Genomic DNA, 25,516 nt, shown 5'->3' on the forward strand with positions numbered 1-25,516 from the left:
TTTCTTTCATTTTGCTGGATAGCTTGGCAGATGAGACCATTTGAGATCTGAAGTGTCTTCTAAAAGCAGCTATTCGCATGCAGTTGAAAGATTTCTGCTTATCTAAGTTGCCTGTAGGGATTAAAAGGATTAGCAAGAAATGGTTGCTGTGATTAGTAAACTGTTTATGATCAACATTTGGGAATTCAGGAAAAAGGTAGCTGTGACTCACTTGAAAAGGAACTGGGTAAACTCATGCTGCTAATAATTCAGCTTTGTTATAGGGACAGAAACATTTATTTACTCATTCCCATGACTAAATTTATTTGCTGATATCACAAGAAGTTATAAATCCATAACTGTATATGGCTTGCAACTTTTGACCTATACAAGCTCATGGGAAAGGTTCCACTTTTGTCATCCACTCTCTGAATTCCTCAGAATTCTGCCTGGATTTCTTCTCTTTATGTAAAATGTCGGTTGTTCTCTGCCAGCCCACTCTTATTTAGATATTTATTTAAAGTACGAATACCTAAGAACTAGCTCTGTATTTGCTTATGTCTTTATACTATTCCTGGAAAAGTGGGCGTCCCAGTTCTAGGAATGGCTTCTGGATAGATATTGCTGGATTACAAGTAGCACATAATAGAACAGCCGTAGGACAGCCATCAGTCCGCACTTTCTGCTGACTAAACATTTATGATCTCTTCTTCATTAAAGATGAGGAGCAAAATGGTACACTTTTTTCTCTATGGTTGACAACTATTTCTGGTTTTTAGAATAAAAACCTGGGCAAGCTTGCATTTGTTAGAAAATTCAATATATACTTCTCTTCACTGTCTTTTCATCTGTGTGCATTCTCAGTCCCTGTTAAGAGTCTAATCTGGATAAAATTTTAGGAAATTTAACTTGTACCAGCTACTTTGCTCAATACAGAGGTCATTATCATTCTTAATAGTTATGACAGAAAACTGGCAAGTAGTATTTTAGGTTTCTGTCCAAGTTATGCTCCAAGTGATGCTGAACTGTATCTCACTTCAACCATCTGTAAATTAGAGTAATATCTCTATCACAGGGTTGAGTTTAATTAACTAATAATTATAAAGCAGGATGAGATTGCTTGCTATCATTACAGCTGTAGCAAAATTCAGTCACAGTAAGTTGTTTTATTTTCTTGGTGTTATTTTTCATTTAACTTTTTCTGTTTCAACTGCACACAAGAGATAGTGCCTTTGGTGGGGAGGGGAAATCTTTTTGTCAATCCTCCTATAGAAACCTGACCTATCCTCTTAAAAATAGCCCTTAAAGAGGTGGACCACTTAGATGCTAATTCTTTATAAGCACTATTTAGCACAAGTATCGTAATGCAGTTTCCTCAAGAAAAGAAGTGCTAAGTCAGTTAAAAAAAAAGATGTCTAAGGATACTAATTATGCAGACAAAAGTACAAATGGGCCGGATATCTTAAAACAAGGAGTGAGATAATGACTTCTTTGGCAGCCTGTATTTATTATATGTTGCATCTTTCCTTCCCAATTAATCCTTGAGCTTCTCTTTTTCTTGTATTTAGAGGGCTTTTCTCTTTTTCTGTGTTTATTGCAAAAGAAAGAAGTAGTCTTACACATGCTGCCATGTCCTCCTGCTGTCAGTGTTGTTTTCTGGGCTCGGCAGCATTTATCAAGTCTAATCGGTGATGCCTTTCTCTGGGGAGCTCTCCATAGCAGAGCCTCAGAGAATGGCTCTGCATCCACCCAGCCAATTTCTCAAAATTCTGCTTGGTTTCACACTGAGCATCTCCAGGTAAAATTTAAACATAAAGGATTAGTCTGAAGATGCCATGTTAAAATTAAGCAATTTTCTTCAAGGAATTTTAACAAAAAACTTCCTACTGTATGTTTCTAGGAAGCTGTAGAACACATAGGGAACACATGTAGAACACCCTTATGCCAAACTACAGTATAGAAATAAAAATCAAAAAGTGGATTTCGAAGTAATAGTTCATGTGCCAAACCTGGCAGTGCAGTCACAAGTGCCATGCACGAGACAAAAAAAAAACCAAAAAAACCCCAAACCCCAAATATAGGATGAGACAGAGAGCAATTCGCATTGAAGGCTGTCACTTCATCACTCACTTTATGGTTCTTAGTCCCTTTGGGATTGTAAATATTTAACTAAATTAAGTTGTTTAGTCTTGATGTTATTCCTCAGAAGTATTTGAAGATCACTTTTAGTGTGCTAAATTTTAATATTGGGTCATTTGGGTTTTTTTCATGGGTTGAAAACAGAAATGGTTTTCCAGCTGACCACTGGGTGTGGAGACCCTCAAAGGGCAAACTCAGAGTAAATGAGAATGGAGACAGTTTCTCTGGACCGACAGCTCTCATTTTCCCAATTGCAAAGCCCTGTCAGCTTTACACAGGGATTGTGGAAAACTACAGATGAAACGCTCTGCAAAGAAGACGCTTGTTTCTGTTCTTTTAAAACACAGTGTATTTTTTCTGGTACAATTATTTGAGTAATATAGTTAGTGAATAGAATTACATTTTACTTAAATTTTTAGCCCATAAGCATTTTTTGTCTCTCATTTTAGAAATACAAATTTAAGAAACCTAACTTAATCAGTATCAACTGTTGGTTCAAGTTAATGTGATTCCTTTCCAGCTATGATCTAATTTCCATAACTAATTTACATCAGGGTATCTGTTCTGCATGAGAATTATCTTGACAAATAAACTAGTGTGTTCCAAATAAATAGCTTGCATTCCTGTACTCTACCTTCTTTCTACAGCTATTTTGGACATAAGGTACCAGTTATATCTGGTATTTCTCTCTTCCAGCTTGTTCTGCCACACTTAACACTCTCTCATTAAATAAACAGAGAGGGTCAAACTGTTTGAAATTATGTGTTTTCTGTGGCAGTGGCTGGTTTTTCACCCCAAAATTTTGCCTCTGCAGCTTGAATCATACGACACAATGGCTAAGTAGTAGATATGCGCTAAAGCACTACTTAGCAGTTATGTCATTTGGAAGAACACAATCATTATGAACACTAAAACACTCTCTCCATCATGTAAAAGGAAAATGTCAGCCTGGAGCTAGTAACATCAATTTGTGAATCCACCTGGTGTATAGGAAATGGAACAGAACTGTTGTATGGTTTTGTAAATCACCTTCGGTGCTATGTTATAACGGGCGTATTGTCAACACCACAGTCTCATTTCACTGGCCTTAAATAAAGCACAACAATACCTGTCCTGTGCTTTATGATCATTGCCCATCTCTTTCTGTCTTATGGAAGCAGCAGTGCACAGTTGTCAATCCACCACAGCCCTGCCTGTATTTCTAAAGGGAGAACAAAGGACATTTTGAAAAGATGTACTTCAGCTGGTTTATACGTCATTAGACTGTTGCCCAAAAACTGTCCTCCTGTTATTCTATAAATAATGAGAGTAAACAACACATTATAAAATATCTGTGTTGCTTGGATGCCTTTCAACCTCCATGCTGGGAAATAACAGGTTAAAATCCTGGGAAGGTCTATAATTCTTGTCTGTAGTATGAAAATGCCATTTAAATCTGGGGGAAAAGGAGAAGAGTGCCATGAGCAAACAGTAACTATCTGTTGCTGAAGATGCTGACAGCATTTTTTTTTTTTCCATTGGCTCTGATTGAGTCCTTAAGTGACTCTAAAGTTCAAATTTTGGTAGGAAATGCTTTCCATCAAGAAATATTAGGTGACTTAAGGGTTGATCTTTCCTAAATTTCCTTTCAGATTTCTTCAGTTAGGCAGATAAACTAAAAAAGCCCTTCTGATGCTGACACTGTGAAAGCAGTAGCTGAGGGCACTGTCAATCTGGCATAATATCTCCAGTGACTCACTCTTAAGTGCTGGCCTGCCTTCATACCCTATGAACCATGTCACCCTCAAAGCTTCTTGTGATTTTCTTTCCAGGAACAATTCTAATCTTAAACTATGAATCTCACAAAAGAATTCCCAAATGAAAGCCGTTTTCTGTCCAAAACAAGCCCAGGGAATTACTGCTCCCAGCAGGTTTTGCAGTGCCTGGTTATGAGCTCTGAATTCCCCATCTCCAACTTGATCCCTGCAGTTCATCACAGCATGACTGGTTTGGGTAGGATGGAATTTTACAGCATAAGGAAAATTCACCTCTTCTTCTGAGGTTCAGCAAAAGCTGATGGCTGAATGCCGTTAACACAGAATAAAACCTTACATGTTGTATAAATGTTACCCGGGCGTTATGCTGGTCCTCTACAAGAGGGAAGAGGTACTCTCTTTACTCATCCACTGGAATACTCCACTCTCCTGCCGTGACTTCTGAACCGCTTAACAAACTCCAGAGCTGCCGCAGTAACTCCAGCCAGACTGAAACCCGAAAGCTGCCGAGCCCCTGTTAAATGCCTTTGTAACCCACTTTTGCCTGCCCTGTTCCACGTAGGGATGTGGCCTTGCGGGGAATGGCACCTCGTGCAGATTGCTGACTATTCTTGTCTCTCTCTTCTCGGTGATTGGTAGCAACATGAGATATGTTAACTCACTTTATGTCTTCTTTTGACATTGTAAAAATAGAAGCTACATTAACATTTTTTGTGAAGCTGAAGTTAAACTTATCTTCTCTGCACTTTTACTTTGGTTGCTGTCATGACATAATGCTTACAGCGATTCCATCTGACAACTAATAAACCATGATCCGACGGAAGTTTAGTATTAGATACCTTCCCGTGAGGGATTGTATCAAATAACCTACCTTCTAAAATCTGTTGTGATCAGCTATCGCCCTTATAGTATTTGGCTGATAGTCCTGTAGCATTATAACCTAAGACTGATGCAGAAATAAAAGCACAACGAATTGCTACCCACTTAAAAATTTATAGTGATGGATTTGGACATTTAATCATTCCACTGCAGGAGAAGAGCTGCCTGGAAGCTGCATGTCATTTGTGAATTGCTCTTCTCTCCTGTCATTTCTCTGTACTGTTCTTATAAATACCGCTAAGTGCAACCTTACTTTACAACAAGTAGTTTCTTCCATGCCAAGTCTGACAAGTGGGTTTCACATCTGATTTATTTTTCAATGTGTTTCAATAACTCTGGTTTGACATGTTATTGCTTTCTTAATGGTGATTTGTAATCCTATACAAATCAGCTGTGTTTTATATTGACAGTGCGAGAAGCAAAAAACCTAATTCCCATGGATCCAAATGGACTTTCAGATCCTTACGTTAAACTGAAGCTCATCCCGGATCCTAAGAATGAAAGTAAACAAAAAACAAAAACCATCCGTTCGACTCTGAATCCAGACTGGAATGAGGCATTCACATTGTAAGTTTAATGCCTTTTAATGTAGTATCTTTGCATGTATTGAATCATTTCTTTCAGTGTTACATTGAAAATTCCTCTATTTCTCTCCTTTTTAGTAAATTAAAACCTACAGACAAAGATCGACGGTTATCCGTAGAGGTCTGGGACTGGGACAGAACAACCAGAAATGATTTCATGGGATCTCTTTCATTTGGGGTGTCAGAGCTTATGAAAATGCCAGCCAGTGGATGGTAAGAGTTTCTGAAAAGAGAGAAGGAGAGAATATATCACAACTTTAAAACCAGTATTTTTCTTCACTATAATGTACCTTTTTTTGAGCTTTTTACTGTCTCTCAGGCTATAAATTCACTGAAAATGCAACTAAACCTAGGAAACATAGGCTATATATAACAAAGGAGGGTAATAAAAGGAATACTTTTCTTTTGTGGTGTTCATGAAACTTCTGCTGGAGCCAGGAGCTGCTGCAAACTCAATTCTGTGTACATAGTCTTGTGATATGAATTTTATTTTTATCTCAAATATGATATATTCATTACTAAGTGTATCACGTTATATATAGCTCTGCAAATTCAAAGTACATGGGAACTGATTTTGTAAAATGCCATCTTATTACCTACCAAGCTATGGGTAGAACTCATCACATCTTCTCAAAGAGCATATTTCATCAAAGATAATTGTTTAGGGCTACAGAAGCACTGGAGGCAAAGGTTCTTCAGGGTTGATGTCTCCCATTATATCACAGGATAGGTGTGAAGAATTTCGTTGTCCATTAAACTGCCTTGGCAGATAGTTTGGGATTAAAGATCTAATTTTAGGTTAAATATATTCTGTTTCTGAGTTTGCTTTAGATCTTTGAAAGCAGTTCTTTACATACCTGTGACATTGATACAAGCCACACACAAACAACTAAATCAGATTTTAAATCTAACGGGAATAAAACTATAAAGTCACCATTTTTTTCTCAAATGTTCCACAGGTACAAGCTGCTGAATCAAGAAGAAGGTGAATATTATAACGTTCCAATTCCAGATGCTGATGAAGATGGAAATGCAGAGCTCCGGCAGAAGTTTGAGGTGAGGATTAAACACAAATGGGTGCAACTATACAATACATACATTTTTCAACTTATTAAAAAAAAAGCGCCTGTTAAAAGAGCTATATATATTAGAGTGCTACTATTTCTGTTGCCTGTGACAGCAGTATGTGCCTTTGGGTTTCTTGAAGATTGGACCAAATGGTTTAATTCAATAGTGGTATCATTTTTCTGACAGTTCAACTTCTCTGCTATGACACTTGTAAGTTAGTATTTTAAAATATTTTATGTGAAGTATATGTAATAATTTGAATGTCTTTTAATACTTGCTGCAAAATCTGCCAGCTGTTATCACTAGTATCTACATTATTCGACAAATGCACTTCTCAGAAACAACAGGTTTTTAATACTTAGAATATTTCACACTTTTTTTTTCCTTAAAGAAATTATTTACAATGCTAATTACTGATTATTTGGAGGCTCAAAATCTTTGTAGAAGATTGTCATTTGAAATTCTGATATCTTTAACGTGGGTATGGAAGTTTCTAAGGATAAGAGGTATTGCTGGTTATGTACAGAAAAGAAAAATTGAAGAAAAGCTATACTTTTCGCAGTCTTCCTGCCTTCTGTGGTGCAAATTGGAGTGGCTGGTACTCACAAGCATGGTCTCACTGTGCCATGCAAAGGAATTGTTTCTTAATGAACAGACTTAGCCAGCAACTCTGCCTCTTCTCAGAACTACAGCTGATATTACAGCAAAATACTTGCTGGACTTTAAACCCAGCAACAGGAAAGGTATGGCTTGGGGAGGGAGGTGTTTTGCTAATGGCTGTGCTGGCTTCAACTCATCTGACCTGACTACTCTTTCCAGCTGCATACACAACATTGAATTTGAAATATTCCAGTCTACAATATTGTTTTCTTTTTTCTGGTTGAACACTTACAACTTTAGCCTAGCTGTTTATCCAAAAAGTAATTCATGTACCTATCGTGCATAAACAAACACTTACGCCTGTTCCTTTCAACCTGAAATGGCAATTTTTTATGTTCACCATCAGGCAGAATTCTACATTGTTATTATAAAAGATGGGTTAACCCAAGAAAGTGAGGAAAAACGGCACATGTTCAACTTTCAAGAAAGAAAAAGAAAAGGTGCACCAATTTCTTCTGAACACATTTGGATCAGCTACCATACTTTTGTCTGCAGCATGAACTATGATTTTTGTTATACATTTGAGAAATATTTGAAACTCCATTCCATTTTCCTTTCTTTACAATTGTGATCTGACCAGTGTGATTTTATTTTGCTGCACTAGGTCATTTTCTATTCAAGATCATATTTACTTTTTATCCCCCTTAGAAAGAATAGCTTCAAAAGTAATTATTTTCATCTCTACATGTCTCTGTGCAATATACAGAGTCTAGAATTGGGTGGATATGTGTATGTTGGTGATACAGGTACGGAAATCTACCCAGTTTTTCTCAGGACAGAGACAGCACAAAGACAAGCCACTAAAATTGTCTATTTAAAAATGTCAGTTATTATATGCAGTATGTTTGCATATTGAATTTACAGTCTCTTAGTTTTTTTTCTTAAGCCTACTGTAAATACATTGGTTGCAGAATGAAGAGTCAGGGTTTATCTGTGTCCTGCTATGAAGGGGAGTAGAAATCCTGAGAGGTTGCATGATGTAAAGCTGCTGGACTGGGTCCCAGAAATGGCAGCTTCACATAGGGTCAGCTCTGCCTCAGAAATAATTAGTCTGTCTCACAGTCTAATTAGTTCAGCTTCAGCACCGTGCATTTGAGGCTTTCCCTGTTCTGGAGGTAGCCTGGTTGATGCTATTTTAGTGGTCTGAATTAATCAAGGAAAGGGAATAGGTTTTCAGTGAACACACTGTCTCCAGGAATATCATTTACAGAGTTGGATAATGAACAGTTTTAAAACTTAGTGATGATATATGGGAATATTGGTAACCGAACAAAACGTGTAATTATAACTAGACCAAGGCTAGTATAATGCAGTATTACACGGTGAAAGGATTTAGGTTCAACCTCTTTCTCTCTCTCAAAGTCTACCAATATGAGAAGGAACAGAGGGAAGCAGCACCTTCCAAGTAATGTTCATGCTTAGTTTCAAGGGGAATTACTGTGATGGCTTGTAAAAATTAACAGCACAGATGTCTGAATGGTGGTATTTAACTTATTAGCTATTCTGGTATGGTGCATAAGTGGTGCTGACTCTGATCATCTTTTATGTTATTTTTCTTATGATTTTTATCTTGGCTTACATAGTCATTTTATTTTAGGTATCCTATACTAAGGAACAAGTAGATAGCACTGAGAAATATACTGCTATTTGTGATTTAATGACATCATCTAAATAAATATTTCCACTGTTCTGAAATCAGCTTTGAAACCTTACAGGAAGAAGACTGCAGATCTTGACTGCCATTTTACTAGGGGACTGTATTTGTCAGGAAGATTAAGAATATAGATAGACCGAGAGGTCATACTGAGCTATCTTCTCATTTATCAGTTTATAGAAGAGAGTAACTTCAGAGTGCTTGCTAATCAAGTCTACATTTGTGGTGCTTGGTCTACTTTTCGATATATGACAGTGTGATTGATATCCAAGCTACATTGATTTAATTTTGAGTACAAAATGACAACAATTTCTACAAAAGTATTGCATTACTAATATCAAATACTTAAAATGAATAATGGTGGTCTTCAGAGTAAAGAGCTATATGCAAACCTAAGCTATGCAAGAATAGAGAAACTTTAGGATGAGAATTTCATTGCTTACTATTAAAAAAGAATAAGAATATTTTCAGGTTATAAAAGATCAGAGAGCCAGCAGATGTGAAATTTTTGAAACCAGTTTCTGGTCTTAAAGAAAAATAAAAAAATCTAAGGCATTCTTAAAACTGGCTTTGCCCTTTTGACTAAAGTTTAGAAATGTGCTCAGTAGAATCTCCAAGAGCACTTAGGAACTACCTCCCTTTTAAATCAATGAGAATTTTTAAAATACCTGCCTGCATCTATAGTTCAACAGACATCTTTAAGATTTGGCCTCAAGCTCTCATTGATTTCAAACTGTTTACACAATCCTATCACTTCCTTCTAGGTCCAGTTTGACAACCCAGACTTCTTCTTTAAATGTGCTTATTAGTCACACAAATCTCATTGGAATGCTGCTTTACTTACTGGACCTTCTGGCACAAATTCTTTAAGTCATTTACTCAAAGTAAATCTACCATAAAATAGCTGTACGAGATTCTAAATAAGTAAATAAATAATAGATTCAAACATTCTCTTCACTTAATTTGTAATTGAACAGTAAAAACTATTTGTCCTGAGAAAAAGTTAACTCATGGCCCATTCTGCCATATCTAAACCAGTTGAAGAATTAACACGTGGCTTGTGCCCAGTCGTTATAGATCCTATCCAACAAGTGGGACCAAATTTGGGAAAGAAAGAAGAGTTGAGGAGGATGGTGGTTTTATTAATGGAATCATGCAGTGACCTCGCTACGTATTTTTAGATTTTACTGCAAGTTTTCTTTTTATATACTGTCTCTGTATTATCTATATGAAGATGTCCAGTATATAGAAATTGAGGTGTATTATGCATAGGTGCAGTGCAGTATTTTCTATACGACACAATTTAATCATTCTACATATTTTTTGGATCTCACCTATCGCTAAAACTTACAAATCAATTATCTGCTCATTTAGCAGCATGATCAAATCTGTCTTCAGTGATTTATAGATGATACATCATTATTAATATTTAGAGATAAAAATATACTCCTGTAGGAAGTGGAGGCAGGATAAAATCTGTCACTGTTTTTCATTTGGTTTTAACCTTTGGTTGTGAATTTTCTCTCCGGAATGGCATTATTTGTAGCCATCTCAAAATGAAACTCCGTTCTCAACAGGCATATTCACAGTAATTGTAGCTGCTCCATAATTGTCCATGCTGAGGTTGCCATGGGAACTCCCAACAGTCCCAGGTGGCTCCATGGACCCAAACTAGCAAGTCTTTTAACTGCAATATCTACTATTTCTTACATACTTGTTTTCCTGTTACAGTATTTTGCTAGTTAGAGAAAAAAGCAGAATATTGAAATAAGGCAACCTTATTGTATTTTTCATACCTGGTTATGATTTGAGCAGTAATATTTTTTTTGCCATTTAGGGCATTGTTCTGTTTTTTTATTTGAGGAAAAGAAATGTGCCAGTTCTAAAACTTCTGTTGTAGGAAGTTATTTCAGTCTTGTCAAGCCCTGTTTCCTGTAATTTGCTACTTAGTAAAGCACTTCTTGATACTTAAATATCACCTTAGAACAATAATAGACTAATACTGGTTTAAAAGTAGGCTGGTTAATTATTCTGTTTGTCCCCTTCTTTCCACATCACCATCACAGAAAATATTAATAGAAATAAAGCAGCTGTTATGCTCCATATCAATTATTTATTTTAATTAAAAAAAGAACAGTAGCTATGATCCTTACATGTGGATACATTTACCAAGTACAAGGTATATTAAGTGACTGGAGCAATCTGAGTCACTACAGTCAGCTTTGGTAATTGAAGTGATCCAAACAAGTTGTTATGAGGGAATAGGTTACTGCTCATATAATCTTCATTTTAAGGCATCTGTGGGGAAGATATATAATGGTCCTCCTGGTACATACTCTTGTCAGAATTTTCTTTTGTTCTAATTATTTCCGTTAGTGTAGCTCTCTGTGTGGGTTTCAGTAGAACAAAATCATTCGCTTAGTTTTTGAGAGCTCAGACTACTGTCCCCACCGTGGGGATCCGTGCAGGACCATTCTGGAGGACCTTGGGAGGTGCTTCCTTGGGGACATATGTCCACAGCCACATCTACCCCCGTGGCTGCTAGCTTCGAATCGAGTTTATGGGTTTATGTTAGAGATTTCAACTGAGACATCAGGTGCAAGTGGCTTTTCATGGCTGTTAGTTTTGTACCGTGCCATTTAATTAAGTGAATAACAATAAAATCACTCCACAACAAGATGACATTATTCTGATAAGTACTTCTTCTGCAAAATAATTACCAGTCGGTGTTAGTAACCATTTTCATCTGTTTGTCAACATTGTGGGCCAGATCCATAAACCCGTGTGTAGTAGGAAGGCTGGGCAGAGTACCCAGGGAAAGTGGCCATACTGGTTGTACGCTCTATTTCCAGTCTTCCCCTTCTGGGACTGATCCAGGTACTAGACAAACCATCCAGGAGTAGCTCTTGTTTATTATTGTCCAGTTGCCCGATGGGCTCTTTTTGCTGCCAAGAAGTGACGTGAGCTGGCTTTGCGGTGTTTCCCGAGGACTGTAGCTGGTGGGGCCGGACGCCCCGTGCTGTTGCTTTGGCTGTTCTCAGGTTATCGTGACGTGAGTTATGTTTTCAGCTGCTTTGTGCCAGTAGAATCGCTGATGAAGGCTGTACAGAAGCGAGACCTGTAGTTTCCTTTTGCAGAATAAACAGATCGAAGCATAAGGAGAGAGAGAACAGAGTTCAGAACAGGGTAGATATTGTATCTGCAAATTGGAATGTACAGTCAGTGGTGACATTTTGGTGACATCTCAGTGCTTCTAAACATAACTATTATTATGATCCTAAAGAAAATGTCTTTTAAAATGCCTTACCATTTTAAATAGAAGAACGGGGACAATGTGGTGCTTGGCCATCAGGCTTGGTTATAAATACCTAGAACCTCTCCAGTGACGCAGGCGCTGTAGATATTTCTGCTTCTGATGTGCTACTAAACTCCCCCAGTACACAGGGCAGCATTTTGTTTGACCAAATTTGCGTGTTAGTCCTTGTGCAGACGTGAATTTACGAACATGTAACCTATCTCAGTCTGTATATAGATCTGTTGAATGCAGAGCTAACGTTTATTTACACCATCAGGCCTCTCTTTGTGGGAGTATAGGTGGTGTTAAATGGATTTGAAAATGTCCGCAGATTTCAAGGCACAATTAAAGCTTTCTGATGAGTTTCAATGTTGTTACAGTCTAACACTAAAGAAACCTCTTTTATTTATTCATCATTCCCTTTCTGAACATCGGTACATCAACTCTGTTTCACTGCAGGTACTGCATTTCTTAGATCTTTAACACTCCCTTTAATTTTATTTTTTTAAAAGCAGTTTCTGGCTGCTTTTTTAGAAAGGAGGAGGACAGTACTTTCTGCATTAATCTGACATTTTTCTGATATTCACAACAGTTTTAGGTCAAAAGGATATTTTCTTTCTTTCCTTTAATCAATGGCCAGGACATCCTAGAACAGTTTTAATTCTGAGCTGGAGGCTGGGTAAATATTCTGCAGTTGCATAGCCTGGCCTTAGCAGAAGACTCCAGGGACTGTTTCAGTAGCTTCTTAAGAACCCAGTGAGTTTTCTAATTAAATATGATATTGTCATTCAAAAACACCTGTAGAAGAGCTTGTGGTTTTGTTAATTTGTGAGTTAAGTTCTTCCAGTCTCTGTAAAGTTCTGTAAGGGCTGTGAAGGAGACATTTCTTTTAAGTCTTTGAAGGATGGTGATGGTTTTGCCCCAGAGCTGTTACACTGCAGTTACTTTACTCTTTTTTTTTTTTTCTTTTTTTTGGGGGGGAAATAAATAAAAGATATGATCTCCATCATAACTGTATCTAACCCATACGAGTTCCCACTTTGAGGTAATAACTGTAACTTCAGGCAGTTCAGCAAAGGTGACATGGAAAAGAGAAATAACATTGCTGACACTTCAAATTGTAAACGAAAAGATTAAATTTACTTTTCAGGAAACAGACACAGCTACACTGAAATCATGACCAGCCAAAATATCACTGGCACATCAATCCACACTCGTTATGTATACAGAGATATAAAAAGAAGAGCTTCTTTTTTTGGCCATGGCACTCATTCCTATTTTTAAATTGTGCATATTTAATCATTAGAGAATAGTTTGCAGCATTATAGAGATGCTGTTAGAACTCTCCATCTGTTCCATACTATAGTTTGGCAGAGGGAATTCCCATATACAGTTATCTGGAGGTTTCCCATCCACTCACCATATCTGAAGCTAGAGAACTTGAGATTTTTTTAACCAGCTGACATATATCTCTGGTCTCAGTTAGTATCAGCTTGTGATTTCTGTAAGGCTTTTCTCAGTCTGTGTGTTGTGATTTAAGGTGAAGAATGTACGTGGAAGATCATATTTATAGCAGGGATTTCTTTATCCCTTATATAAAGATTAAATGTGTGTCTCAAAACAGAAAAAAAGAAAATTAAAAGTAACTTTTGTGCTGTTGCCCCTCTAACAGTGCTCATTAGTTGATAAGAGCCCAGACTACCCACATCTTTACATACCTTTAGCTTTATGCATTGCGGTGGTTTAACAACATGAGGAATGTTTCATGCATGAAGCGTATGTATGTACAAGACTGAGGTTGACATTGAAGAGCAGTTTCGTGAAGACCTGTACTTCACTGTGCTATGCTGTACTGTGCTCCTTACTGTTAGGGTGATTAACACCACAATTTCTTTTTTGTGATTTTTCTGTGCATAACAGATGTGTCCATTTCTGTATTCTCGCTGCTGTGTCTTTATTTGTTTACTTCTGCTACTAATTGTTGTTGCTTTGCTTTGCCAGCCCTTTACTAACGAAGCAGTGTTTCTCCCTTTCCTGTCTCTTCCAGGACTGTCATGTAAATATCCACTTCTTCAAGGTAGTTTTCTCCTTGGTGTTCTCCTACACCTTTCTCTTCACACAACCCTCTTTACCAATGTTTGAAGTTTATTAAATTCAATTTCATTCTCACTGTTTTAAGGATGCACTCGTTTTTTTCCCCAGTTTAAGCTTTTCTAACGGATTAAAAAAAAAAAATTGAAGTATGAATCTTCCCTAATTTGTCACGGTACTCCCCAGATTAGAAGCTTACTTACAAAAAAGGGGTCATCAAACCTCAGCAGATGCAGTGTGCCTTTCCTTTTGAAGGAATTAGTTAAATGAATGCCACCTTCTTATGGAAAATGGAAAATGGTGCATCTTTAATTTGAAAGACGCTCATGGAACTTTAAATAACTTCCACAGATCAAATAATGCTCATGTTCACTGTATATTTAAATAGATACATTTACATAATATAGCATGCATGTTTTATGATATAATATACTACATATATTGCTATATGTTACTTGGAGTATACTATATCATAAGAGATATTACCCATATGCACAGATGCTCTGATACCTGAAATACCAATTCACCTGTTTACTTCCCATTTTACTTCTTTCACTAATCACTACATCACTGAATTATTGCCATAAAATATACATATCAGCATTGAGAACATATGTGTGTGGACTTCTTATTGCATGTATCTCTAACAAATTATCTTGCTTTATTAGGGCGAAGGTTACTGACACAAATCACATTTTCAGTTTCATACATTGGTTAAGTTACAAATTAAATTAAAATTTGAAGCTCCTGTGCTGTAAACTATTGTAAGAATCTATCTAAGGTTACTGAAGCCCTTATCATCTTCAAATAGTATTTTTACAATTTAAGTTGACCTAAAGCAGTTTACATGTTATAGCTCAAAGCTTAAAATACTTAATTTAAAAATCAAATTTTATTTTTTAAGAGTTATTTATATTCTTAATGCATGATTTTACCAAATGTTTTAATACTGAACAAGGAAAACAAAGAATAACACCATTTGTCATTGCCAAATATTTCCTAATGCAGTAATCATTTGTTATGCAATCAGTAACTTATTTTTTCTTAACCTTGATTCTTTATCTGGTATCTTTATCTCAGAAAAGCCTGTACAGAAGAGGACTACCCTTCCTCAATCCTTTACACCTCTTCTTATTTGAAAATAAAATCACATGGTGGTTTCATTGATGAAAGTTGTTTAATGCAGGGAAGTTGCAAGTTTCTCTGTTTAAATGTGTTTTAAACCAGAGCAAAAGCTACCCTGAAAAAATGCATCTGGAGTAAATACGAAGTTATGTCTAACATTGTGTTGTCACTTCATTGTAAAATCCAGACCTTGAAGTGCACTGATAAACTGACAGAAGTCCTTGGTCAATTCATGTTTTCATCATAAGAGTGCAGCTAAAAAAAGAGCTGAACAGTTTCCTACAGCTGCTGCTTCATAGGCAAAATTCATGCTTAGTCCTTGTGAATTATAAACACGAATTCCAGCAAAGAAAGTTGGCACTCTGTTCTGGTGTGAAGAGGAGACTCAAGAATTCCATTCTTTCATGGAAAAAAAAAAAATCTTCCTTGTTTATTGTCTGCCTTTTCTCTCTAAATTATTACAAATGCCCACTCCGCTTGCTGCTGACAGTGACTTAGCATCCCTAACCTAAGCTCAGAAACGTCACTGCATGCTGCATTCTGCAAGCTAATCGCCACTGACGTTAGCATGTCTTTGGAAATAATTTTGTAAGTAATCAGTTTATGTGGGACTGCTGGGGAGGTTATATTCCCGAGTTTACAAGATTGGAATTGAAAGGAAACAGCAGGAGCAGACGAAGAAGGAAGGCTGTGTTCCTGAGGATAATATAACACTTCAGAGCTAGAAACGAGTAAAATGTACAAAAATGAATTTTATAATATCATAGCAAATTTGAGAATGCTGTGAGCAAGGTCAAACAGCACAAATACTTGTTTATGAAATTATCAGATACTGGGAAGGATCATGCATTTATGCTGCTTCTGTTCCGCCAGCAAAGTGTATATTTAAATAATTTTCACAACATCATGCAGAAAACACCTTCATCTTTGTGTGTGTGTGTGTTTGTGTGCATTAAATAATTTCACAGCACGTTAAGACTTGGATACGGAATCCTAAGGTTTTAAATCAGTCCTAGTCTGCAGCTTTTCATGGGTGTGGTGTTTGATTGCAGGGATTTGCACTAAGATCAGGTAGAACTGAAGTCCTTAAAGATTATTTTAGAACAGAATTTTATTCTTTTTTGTCCATATCGAAATGCATGTTATGCTGAAAAACTTGCTTAAAAGCAAATTCTACACTCCAGGTTTTTTTATTATTGAAAATTAGCAGTAATTTGCATAATTAAAAAATGAAGGAGCATATATAAAAACAGTTCTTTTTTTGACACTTAGGGATTTGCTGTTCTAGCATCGTATTTGTTGTTTAGGGGTTTTATTACCACTACCACAGGATATTTCTGCTAGAATTCTTGAATATTATTCCTAGGCAGCCTCTTTAATTACATTTCATCTAGTTAGACACTGCTCTGTTGCAGGGGATAACGTGTTTGGCAATAAAGGCAGAACACAAAGTAGACTCAGGTGGCCACAGGATTATTAAACAGATTAAACATGTTGACAGTGCCAAATGGGTAACTGGAAACTCTTCCCTCTCTAGATTTCACTGCTTACAGCCAGAAATCCGTTGTGCAGGGCGATATTCCCTGAAACTCCTATTCTAAGGATAGCTATATCCCTTTTCAAATGACTGTCTTTCATAGTCATTTGACTTCATTGTCTACATTTTTTAGGCGATATGGCTACCTTAATTCTGTGCCTGGCAAATTTGGGAATTTTTTAGAAATTATGTATTCAAGTACTTCATACAGTTTTAACTTCTATACAGCAACCCAAAAAAGTAAAAAAAAAAAAAAAAAAAAAAAAATTGAACACGGAATGTGATTATAACCCCCCCAAAATAAGCAGCTCTGCTGAGATGCTGTATGGTATATTAAGCTGTTGTACTGTCCTTCAGGATTCTTTTATTGCCTTTATCCTAAGTAAACATCCGTTTAACGTAATGTTGGGCTGGAGAAAATAATTTCTCCTCGGAGTTGGAGACCACAAGAGGTCAGTAAAGAACACAGAATCGCTCCCAAAGCAAAAAGCTGTCTCCAGCAAAAGTCCTGAAAGAAAGGAAATAATGCAAATTGTTTGTATGTATGTATTTAGAAAGATACAAACCCGTTAAATTAAACTGCTATTTTGATAAAATTCAGTGTAACATTTTTCATCCAGCCCTTTATTCAAGATTTTTAACTGGCACTGATGATAATTTTTCCTCTAATCAAAATACGTAATAATTTGCAGCTGTAAAAGCAAGTACTGCCTCTGCTCACCTTTGTATTGCTCAGTTCATCTCTACCTTCAGGTGCCTCATGAATTCTGTGATTACCTGCCTCCATCATGCACAGCTTTATATGCTAGGTGAGAGAAATAGACCGCCATGGAAATCTCTGAGTCACGAAGTAGAATTATCTCATTAATTTTGTGAACCTGCAAGGTGTTAGAAGAGGCATGGGTTCCAAACACACAGCTCGTGGTAGGATTAGACAAAATAACTCAGTTTTACTAATCATCCAGAATTTGTTGTGGGACACACTGCTTTCCCTTCTGTTATTTGTAACCCAAACTAATTCATGGACTCCCTAATATCAAAATTCCTTCATGATGAGCAAAGCAGTACAGCACATGGGTGGGCTTCAGGAGTGGGTTTCCTGTGTTCTTGGACATACTTTCTGCAAAATGGCATTTTCAGTCATTTTTGCATATGGCACAAATATTTTTTTCAGACAAATCCTTTAAATAAATTTACTATTACTAACCAAAAGGGTAAATGTGACACAAGTTTAAGGGGAGGAGGAGAGGAAGTCAGGGGAAAGTTAACCTGAAGTCATAAAATAGTCCATATTTAACTCTCAGGTAGAGTTTTGTCACCCTCTCCATTTACATTTTTATGAAACATCCTGCTTTGCCTTCATGCCTTTTTATTAGCAACAGGAATGATAAGAACTTTTCTTCTAGCTATTTTTTCAATAGCTATTTTAGCTATTGAAGTAAAAACACATTTTCATTTTTCTATATTGCATTTTTTACTAATTACGTCATAGTTCACCATAGTGACATTGCCGTCATGAAAGTAAATGTAAGAGTGCAGATAAACAGCTTTCTGCTCATTTGCATCTTTTCAGTGGTGTTCTTTCTGCAAAGAAGTTTTGCTCAAATGTAATTTCACCAAGGAATACATGGCTGAAAAACAATCTGTGTAAACCTCATGAATCCTTGACAATGTCCGTGGTACAGTGCATCTCCCTGGTACGGGTGTGTCTTGCTGTATTGCACTCGTGTAGGCATCTTCAGTCTGCTGCAGTCTAGTCCAAGCATGCTCCTTTCTATATGGATAAATATGTACGTATACATTCATTAGTGCAATACATTTCTGTAATTTAGTTCACTAGTTAATTTATTCTTGAAAATAATAAGTAAGAATCAGTGAGAGTGCACAGTAGGATGGGAAAAAGCCAAGTGTGGCCGCCTTCTTCGTAAGCATTTGTTAAGTCAAGGAAAGAAGCACAAGAGCCACAGACTGTCTTTTGTTGTACTTCACAGGAAATTTAATGCAAAAGCATCTCTCCAGATTGCTCAGCACATGTTTTGTAGGGAAACAGGTAAAATGGCCAAGGGAGTTCCTTCCCTCTGTTGACTTGCAACAGCAAGGACATGAGCTCAGGCTGGACCAAGATGTAACGCTCGTGCCATCCCCTCTCTGGTTAGAGTTGCTGGCTTGCTAAATCTGGAGCTTAGGCTCTTAACTTTCTCTTTTCTGTGTTGTTTCCATGACTACAAAAGTCTCTGCTAATGAATTACATGCTTGCATTAGGTTATGGTATTAAGCTTAAAACTCAGTCTGGTGAAGTATTAGGTCTTGCTGGGGCTTAGAAATGGACTTTTCTCATTTCACATTCTCAGCATCCTGATAATTAAGTTGTATAAACTAGGAAATTGATAGTCCTTCATAGCATCTATAGTTACATGGAATTGGAAATGCAATAAAATAAGAAAAAAGCTGCCACAATGATGGAGATCATTTCAGTGAATGGGAGGTTTTTTCCTCCAGATTTTGACTTGAAATTTATTGGATTTATTTACTTTATTAAATACTTGCTAATGGCTCAACCGGTTGATCAAAATCCCCACTGAGCTTTCGTGACTGGAAACCCGAGTCAGACTTTTTGTCCTGCCTTGAGACTCGGATAAGTTATTTCAGTTTCTCTTTTTTATGTCCTTAGTATGAGTTTTGCCAGCTCCGTCAGTGACATCTTCTATGGTTTGTCTGAGCTCTGAGCTGCTCTGATGCTTGTTGTGTTGAGTCCAGGTAGTGACAGACATAACTAAGCATTAATTTCACACTTGCAGCCAAAGCCTCCTGGGCCCTAATAGTGAGACTGGAACATTACTATTTACAGAGTTCCTTTTCTTGCCTCACCACCCATTTTGCCATTTCCTTAAGTGATACGCAGATTGTTACCTGCGGTTCTGCTATGGCTTTGGGTTAATTTAAGAATTAGGAAGAGAAACATTGGGAACAAGGTGGGCTAGCATGAGATGGCTTGTTCCATCACTCAGTGACACCTGAAGAGCATGTTAAGGTCTAGCAAAGAACTGGTGAGAACTTACTGCAGTGGGGGAAGAAGAGATTTTGTTAAAGTTTTGCAGATGGATTAAATCATGGCAAGAGGATGTTCCTGCTCCACAGATCTCAGAAAAGTCTTAGGACCCAAGATAAACCCTGCTCAGTCAGTCTTTAGACTGCTGACCCTCATGCTATTAAAACTGTGATTTTTTTTGCAATGGAAACTGAAGCCAGTGCAGGTCTCTGTTGTTCCATCATTCATTTCCTATTTATGGCTGAATGCGACTGCATGGGCAAAGCAGTCAGTGCTAGGTGGAATCTGCTAGAGAGGAGGGGAGGGGGTGCTGGTGTGCAATGCAAACCGGAGCTGTGCGTCTCGAGGAGGCTCAGCTGCTGGGAACAAAGCTCTCGATTTCTTTTCCCGGTAGGTGTCAGTGGAACCAATAAGTAACGGATGAAATGTGGCCATAAGCGTGCTGTTTCCAAACAGAAGTTGTGTGTGCTGTATGTGTATATACCTCGCACATGTGATGGGAATCCAGCGCTGTTGTTAAATGTTTTTTCGTTTATCACTTTCTCCTCTTGAAAATTTGTTACCGATAGATCTCCCCGCTGGGCAGCTGTGAACTTGCTAAGAGCAAGTTGCCTTGACAACTGAGAAATATATCCTCTAGTGAACTGCACGTCGCAAGGTCTTTTGTTGCCTTGAATATTTTTCGTGGGCAATGATGGGGGGTTTTCCCTTCTGAAGCTGTGCTTGGGGGGTGGCTGCAAGTTTGGGCAGTTTTGGAACCCAGTGTTCATTTGCCATAGGGGAACAAAGCCAATCTTCCCGAGCTGAATGTTGCGAACAGCAGCAGAAGAGAATGCAAGTGAGCGATACAAGGCGTTAAAGTGCTGACATAATGACATGTAGATCATTGGCACAAAGAGATTGAGGGTAGGAATGTGAATTGTGTAGGGTTGGGTTTTTTTAAATTCTTCACAAATTTTATTTATTTATTGGCTAATGGGAAAAATGACCGATTCAGTCTTTTTGCTCTGTAATTCTTAAGTTTCTGAACTATAGATAATAACTGGATGGCAGAAGAGCCAATGTTCAGATTTATTGTTTTGTCCTATTAGATTGTCTTCACAGTAAAAAATCAGAAGGAAAGTTTTGAAAAGACTCAATGAGAACATTTACCGCGATTGAAATGTAGTGCAGTAATGGATTACTAGCCCCTAAATCACTTCTTCACTTTGCACTCCTCATTAGGGTTTGGAGAAGACTTTTTTTTTTTGTACCTAATTAAAAGACCAACTGTTACACTTAGATGGAAAATAAATTGAATATATTTTTACTGCAAAACCTGAGATATCTTTTCCAAAAAGCACATACCAAATTCCAAGAGACTCTCCAGTGTAACACACTGTAACCTCTGTAACACTCCGTGAAGAAGTACGTTTGGGCTGAATGTATAAGGTATGTCTCACCTGTGGTTTCAGGGTAAAAGAACTGGCCGAGATAAGGTGCGTCCAAACCAGAGGAAGTAAGATGATGTGCATGTCTTGTTTTCTTTTAAGATTAACTCTTCTGCTACCAGTGCAGACTAATTTATCTTTAACATCCTGTTTTCCTGGTTTGTTTGCTGCAAGCTGGCTTTGTGTAACAATATTGTGTTTTTATCAAAGATATTAAGCCAAGCAGTCTGAATGTAAATTGAATATTGATCCAAGACCTGGAATGCCATCTTCAACTTCAGCAAGTTTTAATATCCATAAAAAATAAAGGTGGATTCAAGTAGGATTCTGCTATTTTCAACTTTAGTCATGGTAGGAAGAGGCAAAATACCATTGCTTTTTTCCAATAAACATTTATGAATCATTTTAATTTATGTCCCTTCTGTAGTTGCAAAACTGGTTTTGCTCCGGGAGTCTGGAAGAGTGTGTTGGTTGCATGGAATTTTCTCTCTGCAATACTCAAGGCGTATCAGACATAAAACTCATGGTAGAGCTCAGTGAAAGCATGTTAAAACATTTCCTGTTCTTGACCTTATGAGCATACACTAACATATGTTGTAGGCGGCTGTGGATACACAGAAATTAGAATACCCATTTTTGTGCTCTGCCACTACAACTGGTAAAAGAAGATTTATAAGTATCGCCAGTCATTCGACCCTACATTAGACTAATCTGAATAAAAGTATTTCTTCATTGTAAAAGAGTTTGTGGACAATTTTAACCAAGCTAAGGCATTCCTGCTATTTAAAAAAAAAAAAAGAAAAAAAAACACAACAGAAAAACCAAGCCTAATGTATAAATTCAATAAAATGGTTTGAACTGTGATATTTGTAATGCTGTAAGGATGGGTATGTCCCAAAATAGTATGGAACAATTTAAATAAATCTATTAGAACTGCTTTTTATGAAATATGCTTTTCTCTAAAACAGCAACCAGTAGGATCTGATTCTGGTTAGCTCTTCCTCCTTTCAGATCCATCTCTCTATCTGGTCCAGGTGTTTTCCATATTGTTCTTTTTTTCTAGCAGTAAGAAAACCTGCTCCTCTTCAAGAAACTGAGTCTGTTTACATAAACACCTGAGAAAATACATTTCTTGGGCTGATTATAAGGCCAAAGCTTGAAGAGAAAATGTTGTCTTTGCAAGATCCAGAGAGATGTGGACACCATTTAACAGTGTCAGCTTTAGGGAAGAAGACATCTGTCTGTGGTATCACATCTGGGTGCCTTGACCTGTGTGTGTGTGTGACTCAGGTCCAAGGCCCCACTCTTGTTTTGTGTGAGTAAAGCTCTACATCAAAAATTGCTCTCCTTACACACAGTTTACCTATCCAAGAGAGCCCTAGGTCTCTTTATTTCTCTGTGGTTAGTCTTGTTGTTGAAACAGGATTCCTAGGAGCTCTGGAAATCACTTCTCTCCAAAATCTGTCCTATTTTTAGTGCTTAAGTTGGCCTTAACAGAGCACACAACTCAAACATTTTCTTCCCTTCTAATAAACAGTAAAGCTATTCATCATGGGCAATCCTGGATGCAGAGGTGATGGTGAAAGTAATTGTGTGTGCTTTTACATTTTATTTATGCAAATTAAAATGCATCAGTAATGTAATATTTTCTCTAGTATATATATTTTTATTGTGCTTCTCTCCTCGACTGTATTTTAACAGTAGTTTTAGTTTGTAGTTCCCTATCTGAAGTATCTGAAATATATAAATTGTTCTTTATATGAAAAAACAATGTCCCACATGTTAACGTATTCAAAAAGCTGAGAAAAAGTGTTTTTCTAGCAAAATATCTGTTCAGCAAGTTATTTCCCATGAAGGAAATATTAACATTGCTGCATGTGAAGAAAGTTTGCAAGTCATTATATTGTATGTAACATCATTAAACAACTCCAATGGGCACAGTCAACTAAATATTCAACCAAAAGGTGAGATGAAGGCCCACTCAGATGCCAGGAACACTGCAGAAATGCATGTGGGTGGACGAGGTCTTCTCCACATGCACACTGAGCCCAATATGTTTTGGATGTGTTTTCTCCAAATCTTTACTAAATCTTATAAGCAAATGCTTGTTTCCCTGCATCTTCACCCATTGCTTGAATAAGGCACAACATTCGTTCGCTTTGTAGATTTTCTGTAACTTAATGTAAAGCAATTTTGATACATGAAGAAATTTTCCTAATCCTTTAGTCATAACCAGAAATCATTAGTTGAGCTTCTGAAATACTTTTGTCTTGCCTCATATTCTGGATTAAGTTCTGTAATAAAAGGGCAAAGTTACAGGCTTTCCTTAAATCCATCAACATCAATTACTAGTGATGGGTTGTGACATTTCTGCTGAGTGTAGAAACTTCCATGAAGCTTATAAGAGATGTTTTGGTTTAGATTTATACTTCAGGATGAATTGAGTAACATGGAATATACACAGCAGCTAATTCTTGAAGACAGATGATGAGGACTAGATCTTTCAGGGTTTATTTCATAAAGATGTCTTACTGTCCCATCAAAAACTTGGTGGCACAAGTAGAATCTGTAATGGCTTGATCATGTTTATCTAATTTTATTTCCACGCCCATAGCCTAATTTTGTTCCAGTAGCTCTGGAAATTTTTTTTAATAGTACTAAGACGACGACAAAATGATATGCCTGAGGCTAAGTTATAATTGAAACATGTTGCAGTAGTATTTTGGGAAGCTCTTAATGGATCATCTGTGAAATGTTTTGTTTTGGATTATTATTGTTTCCTTTTTTTTTTCCTCCCAGTACACGTTTTCCAGCTTTGAAATTCTCACTATATTTTCACTAGGACCTTAAGTCAAAAAGCAGTAAAGGAATTTGCATGCTAAACATGAAAAACTTTTTTCTTCATGCTCATAAACAAATGGTCAGTGACATAGCTGAAGGGAAATAGAGGCCTTTGATAAGGTTACGATAATTTAATAAGGTCGTTAGGCCATTCCACTTTGTTCCGTGTGCTTCCATTGAGTCAGCCTGGTCATTCTCCAGCGTTTTGTGGATGCCATGTTCTTACCTTTTCTTACATACGGTTTGCAACAGGGTTCTCTGTTTACGATTACCAGTGACCGGGCTAACGCACCGAGATAGCTCAGCACTAGTGATGAGATAACCGGATTATCAGCCTCCCGTCAGCACAGATCACTCACACCTAAGTACAGTCCGATAAGCCGCTGCCGGCGTTAGCCATCTACCTGGAGCAGATGGCACAGAAGCCCACCTGTACAGAACAGGAGGCACCTGATGTTCTCCTTAAAAATCTACCCTGTGAAAAAAAGAAATGATCAAATTGAGAGTGATGTCTAATTTTAAAAAGATAAAAAATAGAAGTAAGAGGAGCATATCTCTGCTGCTCATTGAATCTAAGCATTTTCTTGCAAGGCTGCAGAGAGGCCTTGGCTTGGTTCTCTAATATTATTTTAAGATGCCACCTTCAGATCCTGACAATTCCATCTCGTGTGTGTTTGATCCGAGTGAGCGCGGTGCTTTCAGCTCTGGGAGCCGGCAGAGAGCACAGGAGCCTCCTGGTGAACCTGCCGCTCTCTGCTTTTGTGCTGAAAGCGCTCCCTGCCTCGACCGCAGGTCTGTACCCAAAGCAACAGACTGCCTTGGGAACAAAATTTGATTTGTTGTTGCGAATGATGCATTCTCCAAACAGGCTGCCAACAACCTACCCAGTGCGTTTAAAGTACAAGAAATAAAGCTAGTGTTTTCCATTCGGTGCCTGATTTGGATCTCTGTTACTTAGTGAGAAGGCGGATATTGAAATTGCTTCTTGTATCAGAAGAGCAGGATCTTTTATCTGAGATCCCATATGTGAGAACATCACAAGGACATGGCCAGCAAAGCTCCTTCTTTAAACCATGTCTTCATCTTGTACAAATAAAGGATATTAAGATTTTTCTTTTTTTTTAACTCGTTTTCCTTATGGCTCCATCTTGTATTGCAGCCTCAAAAGGAGCTTTGTCCCGACAAAGAGCTCCATGACAGACACTGGATTTGTCCCATGCAGAATCAGGGACTTAGGACTGGCTCTTCCTAAACATTTGCACAGCGCATGGTCCTGATTAGCATCTCCAAGTTCTGCTTTCATGCAAACAAGTAATAATAGTGGTGGAAGAAATTCCATGTTTTAAGCTGTATTACAATTAAATAAAAAAAAAAAAGAGAGAGAGATCAAAACTGCCAAAATCCATAATCCTGTGGCAGGGTATAAGACTT

At 37.4% G+C, this 25,516-nt stretch overlaps 1 protein-coding gene across 5 annotated transcripts in view; it reads left to right on the plus strand.

Annotated features, from left to right (window-relative positions):
- PRKCA (protein kinase C alpha) overlaps nt 1-25,516 on the plus strand; it is a 161,503-nt gene that overhangs the window by 106,518 nt on the left and 29,469 nt on the right. For 3 of the 5 annotated variants that reach the window (XM_075044249.1, XM_075044250.1, XM_075044246.1), the window contains exons 6-9: nt 5,162-5,318; nt 5,414-5,548; nt 6,295-6,391; nt 21,269-21,292. In XM_075044249.1, the coding sequence (XP_074900350.1) occupies nt 5,162-5,318; nt 5,414-5,548; nt 6,295-6,391; nt 21,269-21,292 (413 nt within the window). The remainder of the gene's footprint in view (nt 1-5,161; nt 5,319-5,413; nt 5,549-6,294; nt 6,392-21,268; nt 21,293-25,516) is intronic. The other 2 variants (XM_075044251.1, XM_075044247.1) reach the window with 1 other exon arrangement.

The sequence above is a fragment of the Buteo buteo genome, chromosome 13 (assembly GCF_964188355.1).
Source record: "Buteo buteo chromosome 13, bButBut1.hap1.1, whole genome shotgun sequence".
Taxonomy (NCBI): domain Eukaryota; kingdom Metazoa; phylum Chordata; class Aves; order Accipitriformes; family Accipitridae; genus Buteo; species Buteo buteo.